The sequence below is a fragment of the Sapajus apella genome, unplaced genomic scaffold, assembly GCF_009761245.1.
Source record: "Sapajus apella isolate SASKATOON/1434 unplaced genomic scaffold, GSC_monkey_1.0 scaffold43, whole genome shotgun sequence".
Classification (NCBI taxonomy): domain Eukaryota; kingdom Metazoa; phylum Chordata; class Mammalia; order Primates; family Cebidae; genus Sapajus; species Sapajus apella.
The window spans coordinates 869,675-888,675 of NW_022436983.1; the positions used below are offsets into that span (position 1 = coordinate 869,675).

The 19,001-nt window shown below is 50.8% G+C and overlaps 1 protein-coding gene and 1 long non-coding RNA gene across 2 annotated transcripts in view; one reads left to right on the plus strand and one right to left on the minus strand.

The window, feature by feature from the left end:
- Positions 1-164: 164 nt before the first annotated feature.
- Positions 165-19,001, minus strand: part of DNAJC11 (DnaJ heat shock protein family (Hsp40) member C11) — a 69,239-nt gene continuing 50,402 nt past the window's right edge. The window contains exons 8-16 of the mRNA XM_032300259.1: positions 15,132-15,321; positions 13,773-13,858; positions 13,297-13,413; positions 6,004-6,159; positions 4,324-4,393; positions 3,435-3,492; positions 3,187-3,329; positions 2,087-2,216; positions 165-1,713 (exon numbers count right to left, since the gene is read on the minus strand). Of these exons, the coding sequence (XP_032156150.1) occupies positions 1,688-1,713; positions 2,087-2,216; positions 3,187-3,329; positions 3,435-3,492; positions 4,324-4,393; positions 6,004-6,159; positions 13,297-13,413; positions 13,773-13,858; positions 15,132-15,321 (976 nt within the window). The 3' untranslated portion in view covers positions 165-1,687. The remainder of the gene's footprint in view (positions 1,714-2,086; positions 2,217-3,186; positions 3,330-3,434; positions 3,493-4,323; positions 4,394-6,003; positions 6,160-13,296; positions 13,414-13,772; positions 13,859-15,131; positions 15,322-19,001) is intronic.
- Positions 14,225-16,153, plus strand: LOC116566223. The gene is made up of 2 exons (XR_004275802.1): positions 14,225-14,565; positions 14,886-16,153. It is a non-coding gene; the product is annotated as an uncharacterized LOC116566223 (long non-coding RNA).

Here is a 19,001-nt window from a genome sequence, read left to right on the forward strand (position 1 = left end):
GTCTCAAAAAAAAAAAAAAAGAAACCCCAGCTTCAGGTGAAGGCCTGTGGTTGAGTGAGAAGTGAAGGCTGGGGAGGAGGCCTCTGGGGAAGGGGTGGGGCACCCCCCCTTACGTTGCTCCCTCTTGAAGATGAACACAAGATAAATGGAAGAGTGCCACCCTCTGCTTTCAGGAAAGGTTTATTGTGGTGAGTGCCTTCTGTACAGTCGACTGCAAACGGAACGCAGGGGATGGGTGCCCAGAAGCACCTGCGGCAGAGGTGCACGGGAAGCCCGGGGCCCAGGCTCATGCAACATGACGCTCACCGCGGCTCAGGCCGTGGGGCTATCATCGGGAAATGTTTTTAAAAAATGGAGATGAATGTTACAGAATTGGACAACCTGAAGTGCTTCTCAAAACCAGAGGAAGGAGGTTCTTTGCCATTACTCAGATGCCTGTGCTGGGGGGAGGCCTGACTAGCAACAGCTGTGGGCGGGCTGGAGGCTGGTGCAGCTTCGGGGCCCCAGGGCCAGCTGTCTCGGCCACCGCCTGCGTGGCGCTCACTCCGAGGCGTCAGTGAGAGCGACTGATGGCTGCCACTTCCAGGACCCACCAGACGGGCCTCAGGAAACTTTACTGCAGCCAAAGCTCAGGCTGTCGAGGGGGTCCCAGCTCTGCTGCATTCTGCATCCCAAGTAGGCACGTGAAAGAAGGGTCTCAAGGGCGACTTCGGAGCACAGGCCCTGGTTCCCTGTGAGGACTCAGGACCTGCAGGAGCAGCGGGTTGCAGTGCCACCTGCTGGGTGCCATGGGCCAGGCCTGGAGTCCACACCTCCGAGTTCGAGTTCGGTGTCTGAGGTCTTGCCCACCCTTGTAAGCGCCTGGCCCTGTCCTCTCAAGCTGCCATTGCCCAGCACGGCACTCTGAAAGTGGGTGGTACAGGCGGTTGGAGGGACAGAGGCCAGCTCGAGCCTGCTGGTGGCAGGGCATTTTCCCACAGGGATACAGGAAGCCACCTTGTCTGGGACAGGCCCTGGGATCGGGAGTTACACTACGTTGTACCAAGCTGAGGGGGCCGCTGGAATGATTTGAGCAGCTCTGGGAGTGGGGAAAAAAAGACTAATTTCCAAACCTGTTCATTCTCAGTTAAAAAGCAGTTTTATAAACCCGCAATCCGCTCCAGATTCACGCAGTAATATTTCAGCAGGAGAAGGTGGTCGTGGGAAGTCAGCCCAGCAGACGCTCCCTGACCTGGAGGCCTGCCTGCCTTTCCACAGTGTTTCCCATGTTTGGCGTGGACTTCAGGAAAAGCAGCTCACACTCCTGTGGTGTGGGCAGTGTGTTCCACAAACACCTCCAGACACAACCAAGAACTATAGGGCGGCGTGCTGTGGTCAGCACACGTGCTCAGGGGACCCAGTGGAGTCAAGGCCAGCGCCCTTCCCTCCAGGAACCAATCCTTGGGAAAACAGCCATGGCCATGCTGCAGTCTGGTTCCCAGTGGGGCTGCCTCAGTCCTACCCCCAGCACCCTCAAAAGCTGGGGTGTCTGCGTGTCCCTTCACATAATTGTTATGGTACCACCTCCTATAATAATAATATAAAATAAAAACATCTGATGTCTGGGTATTTTCCCTGCTTCCAAATTTGTAGACTCCCAGGAAGAAAAGATTTTTTGCAGCCTTTTAAAATCTGGTTCTCAGGCAGTTTATCCATCTGTATCGATTCTGTGGGCTGTAAAAGAAAAGACAGACGCAGGCGGTTAGAAGGTGGCTGTTCCCATGCCCCTTTCTCCTGATGGGGCAACACAGGGCACCAGCTGCTCAAAGTCAGCTGCTTCTGGAACATGGAGGTCTGCTTCCATCCCCCCGCCATTCAAGGTGCATGCTCCAAGGAGCTCCCTCTAATTCCACCTGTGAAAGGGCCCCAGCACCCTTTCTCAGGGCACAAATCATGGGCTCTGAGTGAATCATGGGTCAAGGGCTAGCTGGCGTCTCTGCTCCCAAGCGGGCAGCTGAGGGAAGGGGGCTGGAAGCCCACGCACTGAGCAGCGGCTGTGAGGTCTCCGCCCCCGTTAGCTAGTTGCTGCCAAGGGACAGCTACTCACACTGCTTTGGTATCCGGAGGGCCTCACTGTCCAGCACCATCACCTGATGCAGGACGCCTCGGAACTGATAGAGCACTTTCAGGTTCTTCTCTTCACCCACACATGGGTCATAAAAGCCAGGCAGCCCAGCCTGTAACAAACAAATTGCTACTCTAAATACTCCAGATACTCCACAGGGTGTAAGACCCAGCGCTCACTCCTCACTACCAGCGGGGGTGCAGTGTGCACAGCCTTTCCTAGGGAAATGCAAAATTTGGAGCTTGAAGAAAAAGAAGCAAGAATCTGGAAAAGTTGCCAAGACTTGCTTCTTAGTAAGGTCCCTTCCTCACACCAAGTAGACCTCTATCTTCACAGAAAGCCCACCAAGATAGAGACACTAGACGACTTCCAGGGAGCCAGGAGCTCTCTGGCCTGAGCTAACCTGCATTTTCATGGACACAAGGCCCCAGGCCCCAGAGGTGAGATCCGCACGTTACAAGTGACCTCACGCTCCTTTTGGAATGAGGCAAAAATAAACAGAATCACATGCCATGAAGGCAGGTGTGTGTTGTTTGCTGGTGTGGCTGGCACACAGCAGGAGCTCAGTAAATCCTTACTGAGTGACTGGATGAAAGAAATGACTGAATGAAGCGAATAGCTCCAACGTGGGTATTACTCGGGGGCTGGGCAGCATCCCACACAGCAGATGCCGATGACGGCAAAGATTCCACTGCAAAGGGCCAGGCTGTCCTTGTCAGACTGAACCTGTTCTTCAAACCACTTTTTGTTTTGGAGACAGGGTCTTGCTCTGTCACCCTGGCTGGAGTGCAGCGGCACTATCACAGCTCACTGTAGCCTCAGCCTCCCGGGCTCAACCAATCCTACCGCTTCAGCCTCCCGAACAGCTAGGGTGACAGGCGCATGCCACCGCACCCGGCTAATTTTCTCTCTTTTGTAGAGACAGGGTTTTGCTATGTTGCCCAGGCTGATCTCGAACTCCTGGGCTGAAGCTATCCGCCCACCTTGGCCTCCCAAAGTGCTAGGATTACAGGCATGAGTCGCTGCGTCTAGCCTGTTCAGATCTGTGAGCAGTTGGCACATGATGGCTGGTGCTGCTGTACCTTGGAGGCCTCCGTTAGGATGAGCTTCGAATCCTTCACCAGGCACTGCAGGGGCACAGTCACGTCAATCACCTTCACCTTCTCGCTCTTCCTGCTCTTGTCATTGACAAACTTCCCGTACCAGGCATTGACGATGATGAGCCCTGAGGACGGACTCACAGTAGAGGAAGGCCTCCTCTGGGCACTCCCTGTACAGCTTGGAGACCCCCAGCGCCCACCCTGGCCGAAGAGAGGACACATGTTCTTACCCATTCTGGACTCTTCTGCCTCGATTATCCTTCGGACAGATTCCTGCATCAGCCGGACCTGCCAGAGAACAAGGATGACATGGTTAGGGCCCTGCCAGGCCCGCTCGACCTCTGGTCGGAGGGCCACAGGCAGATAGTCTCTGTCCAGGTCAACATACCCAATCAGGGCCTGGAGAGGAAGAGAGTGGGCGCCCTGACAGCTCTGCTACCCAAGTGGCTGGCTTTGAATCTCCTAGACCTGGGGCAGGCAGCTCGGTCAGAAGGTGAGAAGCTGAACTGGCATGACCCCTCCTGTGACCATTGGTGGGAGCTCCCTTTCTAGGGATAAATGCATGGGTGGGATTTCTTGACCTAATAAAAAAACACTGAATGCGCTGTCAGCTTTAAAAAGAGATTTCACAGGAAAAGCTGGACTCCTAGCTACTCTATAGGTCCCATGTTCTCCAGTGGCATCATTCTACTGGGCATAGCTGTGCCGTGCCCTCAGACAGGCATGTGCTCGCTGGGCCATGCACATGGCCCACGGCCCACTTCAGCCCTTCTTGCCGTGAAGCACTTGGCAGTGTGCTTGCCACTTACCCAGGACGCCGGCTCCCTCATGCTCCGTAAAAGGCAGAGCACTCAGAGGGAAGAAAAAGAAGCCAATAGTCACCACTTCAAAAAAGCCCTTGTTACATCTTTGGAGGGTAATTATCTTTAGGGCAGGGACTGCAGGGCTGAGTACCACATCCCACAGGCGACAGAAAGACTAAATGGCAAGCCAAGGTATTGGAGAAGAGAAGTTGGACCCCAAGGTCTTGAGACCAACATGCGGGGTATGGAGTGTGCCGCTTAAGAGCGGCAGGGAGGAAGGGCGGCGTTCCCTGGTCGGCGCTGCAGCAGCACTCACAGCGGACTCCGCCTCGTGCTTCTTCTGCAGCACATCAGTGGCGGCGCTTTCCCTTTGCTTCTCCAATTCCCTGAGCGAGAAGAACACAAGCCCCACGTTAGTGTGGCGCTGCCCAGCTTCCAGCCAACACAGCCCCTCCCTTGCTGGGCCTGAGCCCAGCAAACAGTCTGTGATCTTACTGGAGTTCCAGTTCTAGAACTTTGAAAAATATTCCCACGACAGTCTTAGGCAAGTCTGTTAGTCACAGGCTGGCAGCTTTCATCTTACCCCTAGATGGCTCTGCCCCACCTCCTCACTGGAACTAACGGGACACCCACTGTCAGTCTCTTTGGAAAGAAGACCCCACCACATAAGAATTTCAAGAGATCCTACCAACCTTGTGGGATTGTTATTATTTTTTAAATTTAAATTTTATTTTATTTTATTTTATTTTTTGAGACGGAGTTTCGCTCTTGTTACCCAGGCTGGAGTGCAATGGCGCGATCTCGGCTCACCGCAACCTCCGCCTCCTGGGTTCAGGCAATTCTCCTGCCCCATGTTGACCAGGATGGTCTCGATCTCTTGACCTCGTGATCCACCCGCCTCGGCCTCCCAAAGTGCTGGGATTACAGGCGTGAGCCACCGCGCCCGGCCCCCTAAATTTTAAATTTAAAATAGAGATGGGGGTCTCACTATATTGCCCAGGCTAGTCTCGAACTCCTGGGCTCAAGTGATCCTATTGTCTCAGCCTCGAAAAGTGCTAGGATTACAGGTGTGAGTTATTAAATAATGCTTTTGGTAGGAACAACTAACACCACTCTGGAGACATAGATCCGCTTTCCTGTAACAAAGTATGGGACTTAGGGTCAGCAGAGGCATGTCCTTCCAGAAGACTTAGCCAGCACATGTCTTGTTCCAAGCCTCAAGCTCCTAGGGAACCAGGATTCTGAATCCAAAGGCCAGAGGGGCCCAGAAGAGGAGATTCATTCCTTTATCTGAGATTCTCTAAGAGCAATGCTTTACTAAATGAGATACTATAAAGTAACAAATCTATTCCACCTCTCAGTTTGCTGTAGAGACACTTGCACTAATAATTTAGGTTTCATAGCATGCCCCAATGGATTATCTAAGAAGCTACAAAATAAAATTACATTTCTATGACTTATAAGACCATATATAGTTAATGCACGCCCCTAACATAAGAATCCAGAACCCATTCTTCTTTATTTTATTTTTTAAATAAGATGGGGTTTCACCATGTTGGTCAGGCTGGTCTTGAACTCCCGACCTCAGGTGATCTGCCCACCTTGGCCTCCAAAGTGCTTGCATTATAGGCGTGAGCCACTGCACCCGGCCACCCTTTCCTCTTAAACTCAGTGCCACGAAAGGAAAAAGAAGTTTTTATTTCTTGAGGCCACGGTTTAGAGGCTCAATGCTTTATAAACTCCAGTCCTTTCTAAGAGTAGGAATAGTGGGAATTACAAATGAGGAGATAACAGCAGCCCAACTACTGACAATGATGATAAATAGTTAACATTTGCCAGTCGTGGCCCAGACATTAGCCTAAGTGCCTTACATGCATTAATTAATTCAGGTTTCCTGATCACCCTACGCAGTAGGCTCTGTTATCCTCTCCATTTTAAAGGTGAGGAAACTGGGGCACAGGGCTGGTTAGTGACATGCCCATACATGTTAACTCACTTCTCTCTCTGGGCCCTGAGGTATGGTTTGATGATCAGACGGTGCATGGCAAAGTAGACCACCAGAGGCCCCACGGTGGCATAGAACACGGCACTGGGCAGAAGCTGGTCCGTCAAGTGAATAGGGAAGAAGTACGTCTGACTGGCCCTGTTGAGCCTGGGAAAAAAACACAAAAAACAAAAAAGCCAAGATAAATCAGGTTTTCCAGCGAAGGGCAAGGAGGTGTCAGCCACAGGTGAGAACTTGTGCTGTGTAGTGGAGAGCTGAAGGAGCCTTGGAGTCTGTTCCTTTCACAGTCCACTGCCTTTGCTGGCTTCCCATTCCAGACCCTGACTGATGGATCTGACGCTGTGACAGAATAAAGATCCCAGTATCTGCTGACCTCAAGGGCAAAGCAACAAGAGGAACACTTCACAGGGTCAATATCCCCTACAGGGACATTCAGTCAGAGGCTGTAGAGGACGGGAATGGGCTCCTCCAGATGTCACTGGAGAGTCACATCTCAGTCCTTAACTGAAATTCTAAAAGAAGTTGGTGAAGACTTCAAAAGTTAGTGAGTTGAGGATCTGCTTCCAGCGATGGCTGAGTAGCTCCTATTGGATCAATATGTAAACTCTGGACCACATATAACAAATGTGGCCAGGTGCGGTGGCTCATACCTGTAATCCCAGCACTTTGGGAGGCCAAGGCAGGCAGATCGAGAGGTCAGGAGATGGAGACCATCCTGGCCAACATGGTGAAACCCTGTCTCTACTAAAAATACAAAAATTAGCTGGGCGCATGCCTGTAATCCCAGCTACTTGGGAGGCTAAGGCAGGAGAATCACTTAAACCAGGGAGTCGCCAGGCATAGTGGCTCATGTCTGTAATCCCAGCACTTTGGGAGGCCGAGGCGGGTGGATCACGAGGTCAAGAGATTGAGACCATCCTGGCCAACATGGTGAAACCCCGTCTCTACTAAAAATACAAAAATTAGCTGGGTGTGGTGGCGTGAGCCTGTAGTCCCAGCTACCTGGGAGGCTTAGGCAGGATAATTGCTTGAACCTGGGAGGCGGAGGTTGCAGTGAGCTGAGATCGTGCCCCTGTACTCCAGCCTGGCGCCTGGTGACAGAGCAAGACTCTGTCTCAAAAAAACAAACAAAAAAACCAGGGAGTCAGAGGTTGGAGCCAAGATCGCGCCACTGCTCTCCAGCCTGGCGACAGAGTGAGGCTCCATCTCCAAAAAAAAAAATTAAGAGACTAAACAGCAACGAGAAGCTGGCAGACACTGATGGAGGGCGGAAGTTAACAAGAATGGAATGGCACCGGCGAGTTTCCCATTTTTTTTTCCCTTTTAAACAGCTTTGAGCTTGAGGGTAAAGTTCAGTCTGTACTTTATGGGCTGGCTGAAACTTGGAAAGAAACTTGCAGTGATATTAGATTGAAGAACCAGAGCTCAAAGCTGGGCACGGTGGCTCACGCCTGTAATCCCAGCAATGTGGGAGACTAAGGCGGGTGGATCACAAGGTCAGGGGTTTGAGACCAGCCTGACCAACACGGTGAAACCCCGTTTCTACTAAAAATACAAAAATTAGCCGGGCGTGGTGGCGTGTGCCTGTAATCCCAGCTAGTAGTAAGGCTGAGGCAGGAGAATCGCTTGAACCTGGGAGGCAGAGGATGGAGTGAGCTGAGAGCACACCACTGCACTCCAACTCAGGCGACAGAGCCAGACTCCGCCTCAAAAAAACAAACAAACAAAAATAACCAGAGCTCGGAGTCTAACAGACAGGCACTAGAAACAGGGGGAGGGTTCCCTAAAAGGAAAGTTGTAGATAAAGAGCACCAAATTCTGTGTATGAGGGTGGCAGAACTCTCCAGCTGATCCGTGAGCTGCCACACGGCCTTGCAAAGGCTAAAATAATTATTGAGGTTCTGGCTGCTGCCATCAGAGGTGAGGCAGGGTTTGCAGTTTCAGTTCAGCCAAGTCAACCACTTTCTAAAATGAAAATCAACACTTTTTGGAAAAACAGAACAAAATATTGAGTCTTTACAATGTACCATTCACAATACTCAGGATATAATACAAACTATTCTATACAGTATACATAAATACACACGAGAAAAATGAAGAGACCAACCCTACGTAGAACTAGCTCATAAGGACTCAAAACAGCTACGCAAATGATGCTCAAAGCCATAAAATGTTCTTGTGAAGAAAGACAAAGATATAAAATCTCAACTGAGAAACAGAGAATATAGGAAAGAATCAAACTGAAATTCTAGAAGGGAAAGGAACAATATTTGAAGTGCAATATTTACTGGATGGGCTTACAACAATGGAGAGAACAGAAGTTAGTGAAGATGAAGACAGAACAATAGAAATTATCCAGTAAAAGCCAGGTGCAGTGGGTCATGCCTATAATCCCAGCACTTTGGGAGGCCAAGGCAGGTGGATCACCCGAGGTCAGGAGTTCGAGACCACCTTGGCCAACAAGGTGAAACCCCGTCTCTAATAAAAACACAAAAATCAGGCCAGGCATGGAGGCTAACGCCTGTAATCCCAGCACTTTGGGAACCAAGGCAAGCAGATCACCTGAAGTCAGGAGTTCAAGAACAGCCTGGCCAACATAGTGAAACCTTGTCTCTAATAAAAATTCAAAAATTAGCCGGGTATGGTGGCGGCCACCTGTAATCCCAGCTACTAGGGAGGCTGAGGCAGGAGAATTGCTTGAACCTGGGAGGGGGGGATTGCAGCGAGCCAAGATCACACCATGGCACTCCAGCCTGGGTGACAGAGCGAGACTCCATCTCAAAAAAAAAAAAAAAAAAAAAAAAAAATCAAGTATAGCCATGCATAGTGTCTCATGCCTGTAATCCCAGCTCTTTGGGAGGCCGAGGTAAGCGAATCACCTGAGGTCAAGAGTTCGAGATCAGCCTGGCCAACATGGTGAAACTCTTATCTCTACCAAAAATACAAAAATTAGCCAGGCGTGGTGGCAGGCGCCTGTAATCCCAGCTACTCAGGAGGCTGAGTGAGGCAGGAGAACTGCTTGAACCTGGGAGGCGGAGGCTGCAGTGAGTTGAGATTGCACCACAGCACTCCAGCCTGGGGGACAGAGTGCGACTCCGTCTCAAAAAAGAAAAGAAAAGAAATTATCCAGTGTGAAAAAAGAGAGAAAGGATTGAGGACACATGGACAGAACCCTCAGAAACCCATGGGAGAATAAAGTTTAACATATCGGTAATTAGAGTCCCAGAGAGGAAAAGGAATGAAATGTATAGATGCAAGAAGTTTAGGAAACCCCAAGCATGATACGTACAACAAAAGTTGTGATTATCTACATCACAACCTGCTGAAAAGCAAAAAAAGAAAAAATGTTGAGTAGCCACTGATAGTACCTGACAATACCCTTCCAGAATAAAAGCAATTCCAGAATTGATAAAGAACACTCAAAGCTCGGCTGGGTTTGGCTCACGCCTGTAATCCTAGCATTTTGGGAGGCCGAGGCAGGCGGACCACTTGAGGTCGGAAGTTCAAGACCAGCCTGGCCAACCCCGTCTCTACTAAAAATGGTGAAACGCCCTCTCTACTAAAAATAAAAAATTAGCTGGGTGTGGTGGCACGCGCCTGTAATCCTGGGTACTCAGGAGGCTGAAGCAGGAGAATCCCTTGAACCCGGGAGGCAGAGACTGCAGTGAGCTGAGATTGTGCCATTGCACTCCAGTCTGTGAATAAGAGCAAAACTCCATCTCAAAAACAAACAAAAAACAAAAACAAAAAATATATGTGTTACTACACACACACACACACACACACACACACACACACAAACGGATAGGCTGAACGTGAACGAGCAAAAAAGATCAACTAAATAAATAGTAGAAGTAAAATAAATAGTAAAAGAAGGCTAGAAGAGCTGTATAATAACAGATAAAGTAGACTTCAAGACAAAAATATGTATGTATTTATTTTTTTGAGACAGAGTCTTGCTCTGTCACCCATGCTGGAGTATGGTGGTGTGATCTCGGCTCACTGCAACCTCCACTTCCTGGGTTCAAGCCACTCTCCTGCCTCAGCCTCTCAAGTAGCTGGGACTGCAGGAGCCCGCCACCATGCCTGGCTAATTTTTTATATTTTTAGTAGAGACGTGGTTTCACTATGTTAGCCAGGATGGTCTCGATCTCCTGACCTTGTGATCTGATTGCCTCGGCCTCTCAAAGTGCTGGGATTACAGGCACGAGCCAGTGCACCTGGCTTTTTTTTTTTGAAGTGACTAGGTCTTACTCTGTCATCTAGGCTGGAGTGCAGGGGCACAGTCAGAGCTCACTACCACCTTGAGCTCCTGGGCTCAAGTAGTCCTCCTCTCCTGGCCTCCCAAAGTGTGTGTGCCACTGTACTGGGCCTTCAAATATTATCTGAGGAGAGATGGCTGATGCCAACCCTAATCTTGTTAAGTGATTGGCTTTTGTTTCTAAAACTGAGCTGTGATCTACTTTCATTCATTCACTGAGTTCCTCTCAGGTACCAGGATGGGTTTTAGGTTCTAGAAATACAGATGAGAATAACAGACCAAGTCCAAGAGCTTATTTCTTTCTTTTTTTTTTTTTTTGAGACGGAGTTTTGCTGTTGTTGCCCAGACTGGAGTGCAATGGCGCGATCTCGGCTCACCGCAACCTCCGCCTCCTGGGTTCAAGCAATTCTCCTGCCTCAGCCTCCCAAGTAGCTGGGACTACAGGCACGCACCATCATGCCCAGCTAATTTTTGTATTTTTAGTAGAGACGGGGTTTCACCATGTTGACCAGGATGGTCTCGATCTCTTGACCTCGTGATCCACCCGCCTTGGCCTCCCAAAGTGCTGGGATTACAGGCTTGAGCCACCGCGCCCGGCCCTAGCACTTATTTCTGATGAGTGGAGGAGACAGCCCTTCAGATGGAGATTGGTTCGCTGGAGGCTGAACGTGGTAAACATGGTCGGGGGGAATCACCTGGGCAAGGGGAGGGGCTACTATATTATACAAGGTGAATTAGGGACATTTGAGCAGACAGTAGATACCTACAGGGAGTGAAGGAAACAGCCACGCATTGATTGATCTGCAGACTGAGAAATAGCAAATGCCACCTCATAAGCAGGAGGGGGCCTGTTGTGTGCCAGAACAGCTCAGGGGATCAGGGTGGCTGCAGTGGGGGTAGAGGGGAATACTACATCATGGAGAACCCTGTGGGCTCCAAAGTCCCTGAAGGGCTTTGGCCTCTGCCTGGGATGAAGGGAATCTCTGAGGTTTTAGGCAGAAGACAGACGTGAACTGCCTTCAGTCTTAAAAAGGACTCACCTATGGAGAGCAGACACACGAGGAGGGGGAGAGCTTCAGCAGGGAGGGTGCTGTGTAACTAAGACAAAGATGCTGGCGGCGGTAAGGCTGAGAAATGGCCAGACTGGGGATACACTTTTGGAGCACATGTTCATGAGATGGTTTTCAGATATGTCTGATTTGGAGTGTGGGACAGACAGTGATCGGGGCTGACGCCAAGGTTTTTGGACAGAGCAAGTAGAAGGCTGGAGCTCTCTTTACTGAGAAGGGAAAGGAGGCTGGGCACAGTGGCTCACACCTGTAATACTAACACTTTGGGAGGCTGAGGCAGGAGGACTGCTTGAAGCCAGGAGTTCAAAACCAACCTGGGCAACCAAGTGAGACCCTATCTCTATAAAAATAAAATAAAAGAGAAAAAGTGGGGGGAGGGGAGAGAGAGAGATGGGAAAACTTTGGACAGATCAGGTTCTGAAAGCTCTATGTGTCTGGGGGCACAGGGAGAGGATGGAGTTCTGTTTGGATACTATTAGGTATCTGAGATGCTATTAGGTATCCAAGCAGAGATTAGGAAAAGAAAGCTGGACACATATATGAGCTGGAGATTGAGGGGGTGGTCCAAGCTTGCACTTGCAATGTGAGAGTCCTCAGGGCATAAAAGCCACGAGGCAGGACATGACTGCTAGGGAGTGAGTCTGGAGAGGGAGGGGCTGTGCCCTGCAGTGGTGCCTCCTTTTAGAAGTTTGGGAGACAGAGAGCAGCCAGCTGGTATGGAAAGCCAGAGCAGGGCGTGGTGTCCTGGACACTCAGGGCAGAGAGGCCATAAGGTCAGGAGGGAAAGGCCACCAAGGCAGGAGGTGCAGAGACCAAGTGAGATGGAGACTCACCCTCTCATCTGCCACAGGAGGGCAGGCGCCCCTGGAGAGGCCCGACTTGGGCAGGTTTAGAAAGAAAGAAAATGGACACAAGCGAAAACAGACAACTCTTTCGAGGAACTAAGGAGAGGACAGTGACTAGACTCGGGTGACGCAAGGGTGAGTGCACCGATGGAAACCCCTGCTGACAGCGAAGAACCGACATGGCCGCTGCTGCCAGAGATGCTGTGCCCGGGCGAGAGCTGCCAGGGCTGTTGACTCCAGGAGGCCTGGGCTGATGGACTGCCATCCTGTGACATCAGGGGAGGCTGGTAGGTGGCTGGTGGAGCGCAGACACACATCTCACTCACTGAGTGTGGGAACTCCTTGACATCTGCTTACTCAGCAAAGACACAAGCAACTGTATATATATATTTTTTTTTGGAGATGGGGTCTTGCTGTCCCCCAGGCTGGAGTGCAGTGGCACGATCTTGATCTCGGCTCACTGCAACCTCCGTCTCCCAGTTCAAGTGATTCTCCTGCCTCAAACAGCTGGGATTACAGGCATATGCCACCACGTTCGGCTAACTTTTGTATTTTTAGTAGAGATGGGGTTTCACCATGTTGGCCAGGATGGTCTTGATTTCTTTGACCTCAAGATCCACCCACCTTGGTCTCCCAAAGTGCTGCGATTACAGGTGTGAGCCACCGTGCCCAGCCAAGCAACTGTATCTTTAAGAACAAAATTATAGGCCGGGTGTGGTGGCTCAAGCTTATAATCCCAGCACTTTGGGAGGCTGAGGTGGGTGGATCATGAGGTCAGGAGTTTGAGACCAGCCTGACCAACATGGTAAAACCCTGTCTCTACTAAAAATTGAAAAAAAATTAGTTGGGCGTGGTGGTGCATGCCTGTAATCCTAGCTACTTGGGAGGCTGAGGCAGGAGAATGGCTTGAACCCGGGAGGCGGAGGTTGTTGTGAGCCAAGATCACGCCGTTGCACTCCAGCCTGGGCAACAGAGTGAGATTCCCATCTTAAAAAAAAAAAAAAAAAAAATTACAATGCAAATGTGGTTTCAGCCTTAATTTAGGTGAAGCCTGGTTGAGTAAAAGTGCCAGGCATTCTTTGGCCAGAAAGGCCTGAGTTCAACTTACTTGACTTTGAGAGAAACGCCCTGTGGAACTCCGATGCTGACAGCTGCACCCAGAACGCTGTGCCTGGAGATCTTCCTCTCAGCGCCATACTCCACCACCGTCCCAAAGAAGCCTGCTCTGCAGGAAGGGAACGCAGTCTGTGCCTGTGTCCCCCTCATTCATCACTTCGGGGGCAGCTGTCATTTGGGAAGAGGGCAGGTGCCTGTCCCTTCCCTCCCTCCTGCCTCCTCAACCCCCAGAGAGCAGATTCATGACATAAGAAAGTCGGGACACCCATGGTCTACTTCTTCTATGACACTCTGAGTTCGAGGGCTGGGACTGTAGTGTTAAATCCCCCACAGCCTCAAAATAGGAGGCACTCCAAAAATGTCACACACATGTATTCACATGACCAGGAATCTTATACCAGCTGGCTCCACTGTGAAGACCCACAAGCAGAGCCAGCGTGCTTCCGCTTTAGCCAGGCCGGGACTTACTTGAGGGATCCTTTTACGCGAGTCTGATCGTCGTCTTGGAATTTGTGCTGATAGCTGATCAGTGCAAAGGAGTGAGGGATTCCCAGCTGGGGAGACAGAGGGTGCAAGGACGTGTGACTCGGGGGGAGGTGGGTGTCTGCCCTCCCATGAGCTCCGGGCATTGGCTGCACACATGCCTTTAGGGCAGGGGTCACGGTCTGGCAGTTGCACCAAGTGCATGACGGTTTATTTTTTATTTTTTTGTTGAGACACAGTCTCACTCTGTCATCCTGGCTGGAGTGCAGTGGTGCAATCTCAGCTCAATGCAACCTCTGCCACCCGCGTGCAAGCTATTCTGCCTCAGCCTGCCGAGTAGCTAGGATTACAGGTACCTGCCACAGTGCCTAATTTTTGTAGTTTTAATAGAGACAGGGTTTCACCATCTTGGCCGGGCTGATCTTGAACTCCTGACCTTGCGATTAACCAGCCTTGGCCTCCAAAAGTGCTCAGATTACAGGCGTGAGCCACCACCCCTGGCATGATGGTTTATTAGCAGCCAGTATTTAAAAACTGGGTGATTTTGTAGAAAACCCAGTTCCCTAGCTTTTCACAAGAAATGAAAAGCTCTGGTGAACCTGAGCCTGTGCTCTTAGGTGGCAGTGGCTGGTGAGAGCCGAGGAGCCACCCCTGTGTGGGGCAGCTTCTCATGTACCAGCCCTGGCCTGGCCGCAGTGGCGTCCGAGGGCAAGATTCTTCGGTGGGGCATCATCTGCCCACCCCGATTCTGTGGGCTGCTCCCACCAGACATTAAGATGTAGCTCTGGGCCGGGTGCGGTGGCTCAAGCCTGTAATCCCAGCACTTTGGGAGGCTGAGGTGGGTGGATCACTAGGTCAAGAGATCGAGACCATCCTGGTCAACATGGTGAAACCCCGTCTCTACTAAAAATACAAAAAATTAGCTGGGCATGGTGGCGCGTGCCTGTAATCCCAGCTACTCAGGAGGCTGAGCCAGGAGAATTGCCTGAACCCAGGAGGCGGAGGTTGCGGTGAGCCGAGATCGCGCCATTGCACTCCAGCCTGGGTAACATGAGTGAAACTCCGTCTCAAAACAAACAAAAAAACAAACAAAAAAAGATGTAGCTCTGCTTTAGGATGACCCGACACAGCTGCCACAGGTGCCTGAGGGCAACTGCATTTCATACTCGCAGCTTCCACCTAGTAACTGGAGCGTGGGCACTGAGAGCCTGCCCCTCAGGGCCCTTTGTGGGTTTAGACCTAGTGGTGATCACGACGCAGGATTTCAGGGGCACGATGAGTGCCTCGGGATGGGGGGGGTCCTCCCAGAGCTCTGTCTGCAGAGACCATGGCTGCTTGGCTCACCTGCAGGGCCACAGTGAAGTGGCTGGTCTTAGTGTCCCGGACGATGCTAGTGTTCATGGCTGACTGGATGCCCCACCGCCACTGCAGGTAGCCCACGGTGTTCTTGTCTAGGTTCCGAGCTAGGACCGTGGTCAGGCCAGGTCGGATTCCACGGGATGAAAACTGCAGAGCACAGTTTGTTGTCACAAAGCTGGAGGGACACACAGACAGAATAGGTTCTGGATGGCACTTGCTCTCAGCTGTTCTTTGTCACTTCCTCTCTGCCACCGTCCCAAAGACCTTACTTACTGTCACGTCTATACATCCCTGTACCGACTCCCAGTAAAAAAAGCAGGCGGTCAGGCCTCTATCCACATGGGGCAGGGGGTGAAGAGGGTGCTGGCCAGAATTTTCCCAGTAATCTCCCAACTCCCCTCATCCGCCCTAACTTTAGCTACAATCAAAGAGGCACCTGAATGTCTGCGTTCCTAAGCCAACAGATGCAATCCCACTCAAGTTAGAATGGATGGAGGCCAAGGGGTGCAAGTCAGAATCACCTACGGAGTGTCTCATATTAAGCAGTCCGGGACAGTGGTGCCCAAACTACCGCACGCTGGAATCACCCGGCTCATCCACGAGTTATGGCTGGCTGGCCTCTCTGCCCGCATGCTGATTTCTTCAGTGTGGGCTTGTAGTGTGAAGTGTCCCGATGATTCCAATGTGCAGCAGAGTTTGAGAATCACTCACCTAGAGGACACCCAGACCTGTGGAACCAGAATTTCTGGGTGGAGGCCCTGGCATCAGTATGTTTTTGGAGCTGCAGCGTGATCCTGAAGTACACCTACAGCTGGGTACTAGTGACAGAAACTACATGCAAAGTGAGCACAGGAAACTGGTTCCTGAAAAGAGCCTCTGCAGTTTCTTTCCAAGGGAGTCCAGCCCCATCTTCTGGTTGAAAATGGCTATTTCATGTTACTAACAGGAATTCACACTTCATTCAAGGTGCTGAACAGCGGGTTTCTTTAGTAAAGAGCTCAATATAAGTAGCCTAAGTTTAGTTTCTTTCTCCTTTTCTAAGCTTTGAAGGTGATTTTTTGGCATTAAAATAACAGTAGGCAGGCTCAGTGGCTCATGCCTGTAATCCCAGCACTTTGGGAGGCTGAGGAGGCAAATCGCTTGAGCCCACGAGTTGAACAGTCTGGGCAACATGGCAAACCCCCCGTTTCTACAAAAAGACACACAAAATTAGCCGGCTATGGTGGCGCACCCTGTAATCCCACCTACTTGGAAGGCTGAGGAGGAAGATCATCTCAGCTTGGACAGGTCGATTTTCTTTTTTTTTTTTTTTTTTGATGTTGTTTCACTCTCGTTGCCTAGGCTAGAGTGCAGTGGCACGATCTTGGCTCACTGCAACCTTTGCCTCCTGGTTTCAAGCCATTATCCTGCCTCAGCTTTTCAAGTAGTTGGGATTACAGGAGCCTGTCACCACATCCAGTTAATTTTTTGTATTTTTAGTAGAGATGGGTTTCAACATATTGGCCAGGCTGGTCTCAAATTCCTGACCTCAGGTGACCCACCCACCTTAGCCTCCCAAAGTGCTGGGATTACAGGCATGAGCCACTATGCCTGGCCAGCTTTTCTTTTGAGATAGGGTCTCGCTCTGTCACCCAGGCTGAAGTGCAGTGGTGTCATCATGCCTCACTGCAGCCTCAACCTCCTGGCCTCAAGCAATCCTCCCACTTTAGCATCCTGAGTAGCTGGGACTACAGGTGTGTGCCACCACACTGGCTAATTTTTGTATTTTTTTTTTTTGAGACAGAGTTTCGCTCTTGTTGCCCAGGCTGGTGTGTAATGGCGCGATCTCGGCACACCGCAACCTCTGCCTCCCGGGTTCAAGGGATTCTTCTGCCTCAGCCTCCCGAGTAGCTGCGATTGCACGCATGCGCCACCATGCCTGGCTAATTTTGTATTTTTAGTAGAGATGGGCTTTCTCCATGTTGGTCAGGCTGGTCTTGAACTCCTGACCTCAGGTGATCCACTCGCCTTGGCCTCCCAAAGTGTTGGGATTACAGGTGTGAGCCACCGTGCCTGGCCAATTTTTGTATTTTTTGTAGAGTCAAATTTTTGCCATGTTGTCCAGGCTGGTCTCCTGAGCTCACGTGATCGTCTCACCTGGCCTCCTAAAGTGCTGGGATTACAGGTATGAGCCACCATGCTTGGCCCCTGAGGCAGCTTTTTTTTTTTTTTTGAGACAGAGTTTCCGAGGCAGCTTTTAACCAGCATCTGAGGTGACCAATCTAAGTTGACAGGGTCAGGACAACACTGATGTGTGTACAGATACTGTTCCCCCTGCGGTTCCATTCTAAGCATGAACCCCAGTCCCCTTCCCAGACCTACTGAATCCAATTGCCTAGAGCAGGGCGTGTGGCGCTGTGCTGTGAGCAGTGCCCAGGTGATGCCCCACAGCAGCATGTCCTGCATCCCTTGCATCTTTAAAAAAACATTTTTTTTTTTCGGGGGCAGTCTTGCTCTGTTGCCCAGGCTGGGGTGCAGGGGTGCAATCTTGGGCCACTGTAGCCTCGACTTCCTGGGTTCAAGCGAGCCTCCCACCTCGGCCTCCCAAAGCCCTGGGATTCCAGTTGAGAGTCACAGCCGGCTCCCTTCCTTATGCGTCTGTCAGACGCACTGCTTTGGTGCCTCTGCTTGAGCAGCCTCTGACTGCCCTACAGGTCACATCCTCCTCCTGTCTCGCATGATCTCTCCCAACGGCAGGCTGACCTACAAGCCTGCCTGTGTTCCCTGCCCTGTGCCCCATAAATGACCAGACTAGTGGGCAGAGATTGGGTCAATCCCTGTAGGGCCTGGCAGGCACACAGATACATGTCTCGCTGGAAGTGTATAATAACTTCCTTTTTTTTTTGAGACAGTTTTGCTCTGTTGCTCAGGCTGGAGTACAGTGGTGTGATCCTGGCTCACTGCACCCTCTGCCTCCTGAGTTCAAGTGATCCTCCCACTTCGGCTTCCTGAGTAGCTGAGACTACAGGCAAGCGCCACCACGCCCGATTAATTTTTGCATTTTTAGTAGATGGGGTTTCACCATGTTGGCCAGCCTGGTCTCGAACTCCTGACCTCAGGTGATCCTCCCACCTCCAAAAGTGCTGGGATTACAGACATGAGCCACTGTGCCCAGCCTAGAGTCCATGTTTGATAAGAAAGTTAATTCACACCACTGTGCCTGGCTGGAATTGTAATAACTTTCTTATCAAACATATTTCTCAGGCTGGGTGCAGTGGCTCATGCCTGTAATGGCAGCACTTTGGGAGGCCAAGGTGGGAGGATCACCTGAGGTCAGGAGTTAGAGACCAGACTGGATGACAATGTGAAACCCCATCTCTACAAAAATTAGTCAGGTGTGGTGGTGCCCACCTGTAGTCCCCGCTACTCGGGAGGATCACTTGAGCCTGGGAAGTTGGGGCTGCAGTTGAGGAGCCAAGACTGCGCCACTACGCTCCAGTCTAGACAGAGTGACAGCGAGAACCTGTCTCAAACCAAAAAACAAAACAAAACAGGTACTCTAGGCTTGTGAAGTGGCTCATGCCTCTAATCTCAGTGCTTTGGGAGGCCAAGGTGGAAGGATTGCTGGAGACCAGAAGCTTGAGACCAGCCTAGGCAATATAGCCAGACCTTATCTCTAAACAAAACTAAAAAATGAGCCAGCCATGCTGGCATGTGCCTGTAGTCCTAGTTTTTCGGGAGGCTGAGGGAGGAGGACTGCTTGAGCCCAGGAGTTCAAGGCTGCAGTGATTGGGCTATTGCACGCTAACCTGGGCAACAGAACAAAAACCTTGTCTCTAAAAGTAAAATGCAATACGATAAAATAAAATAGGCTAG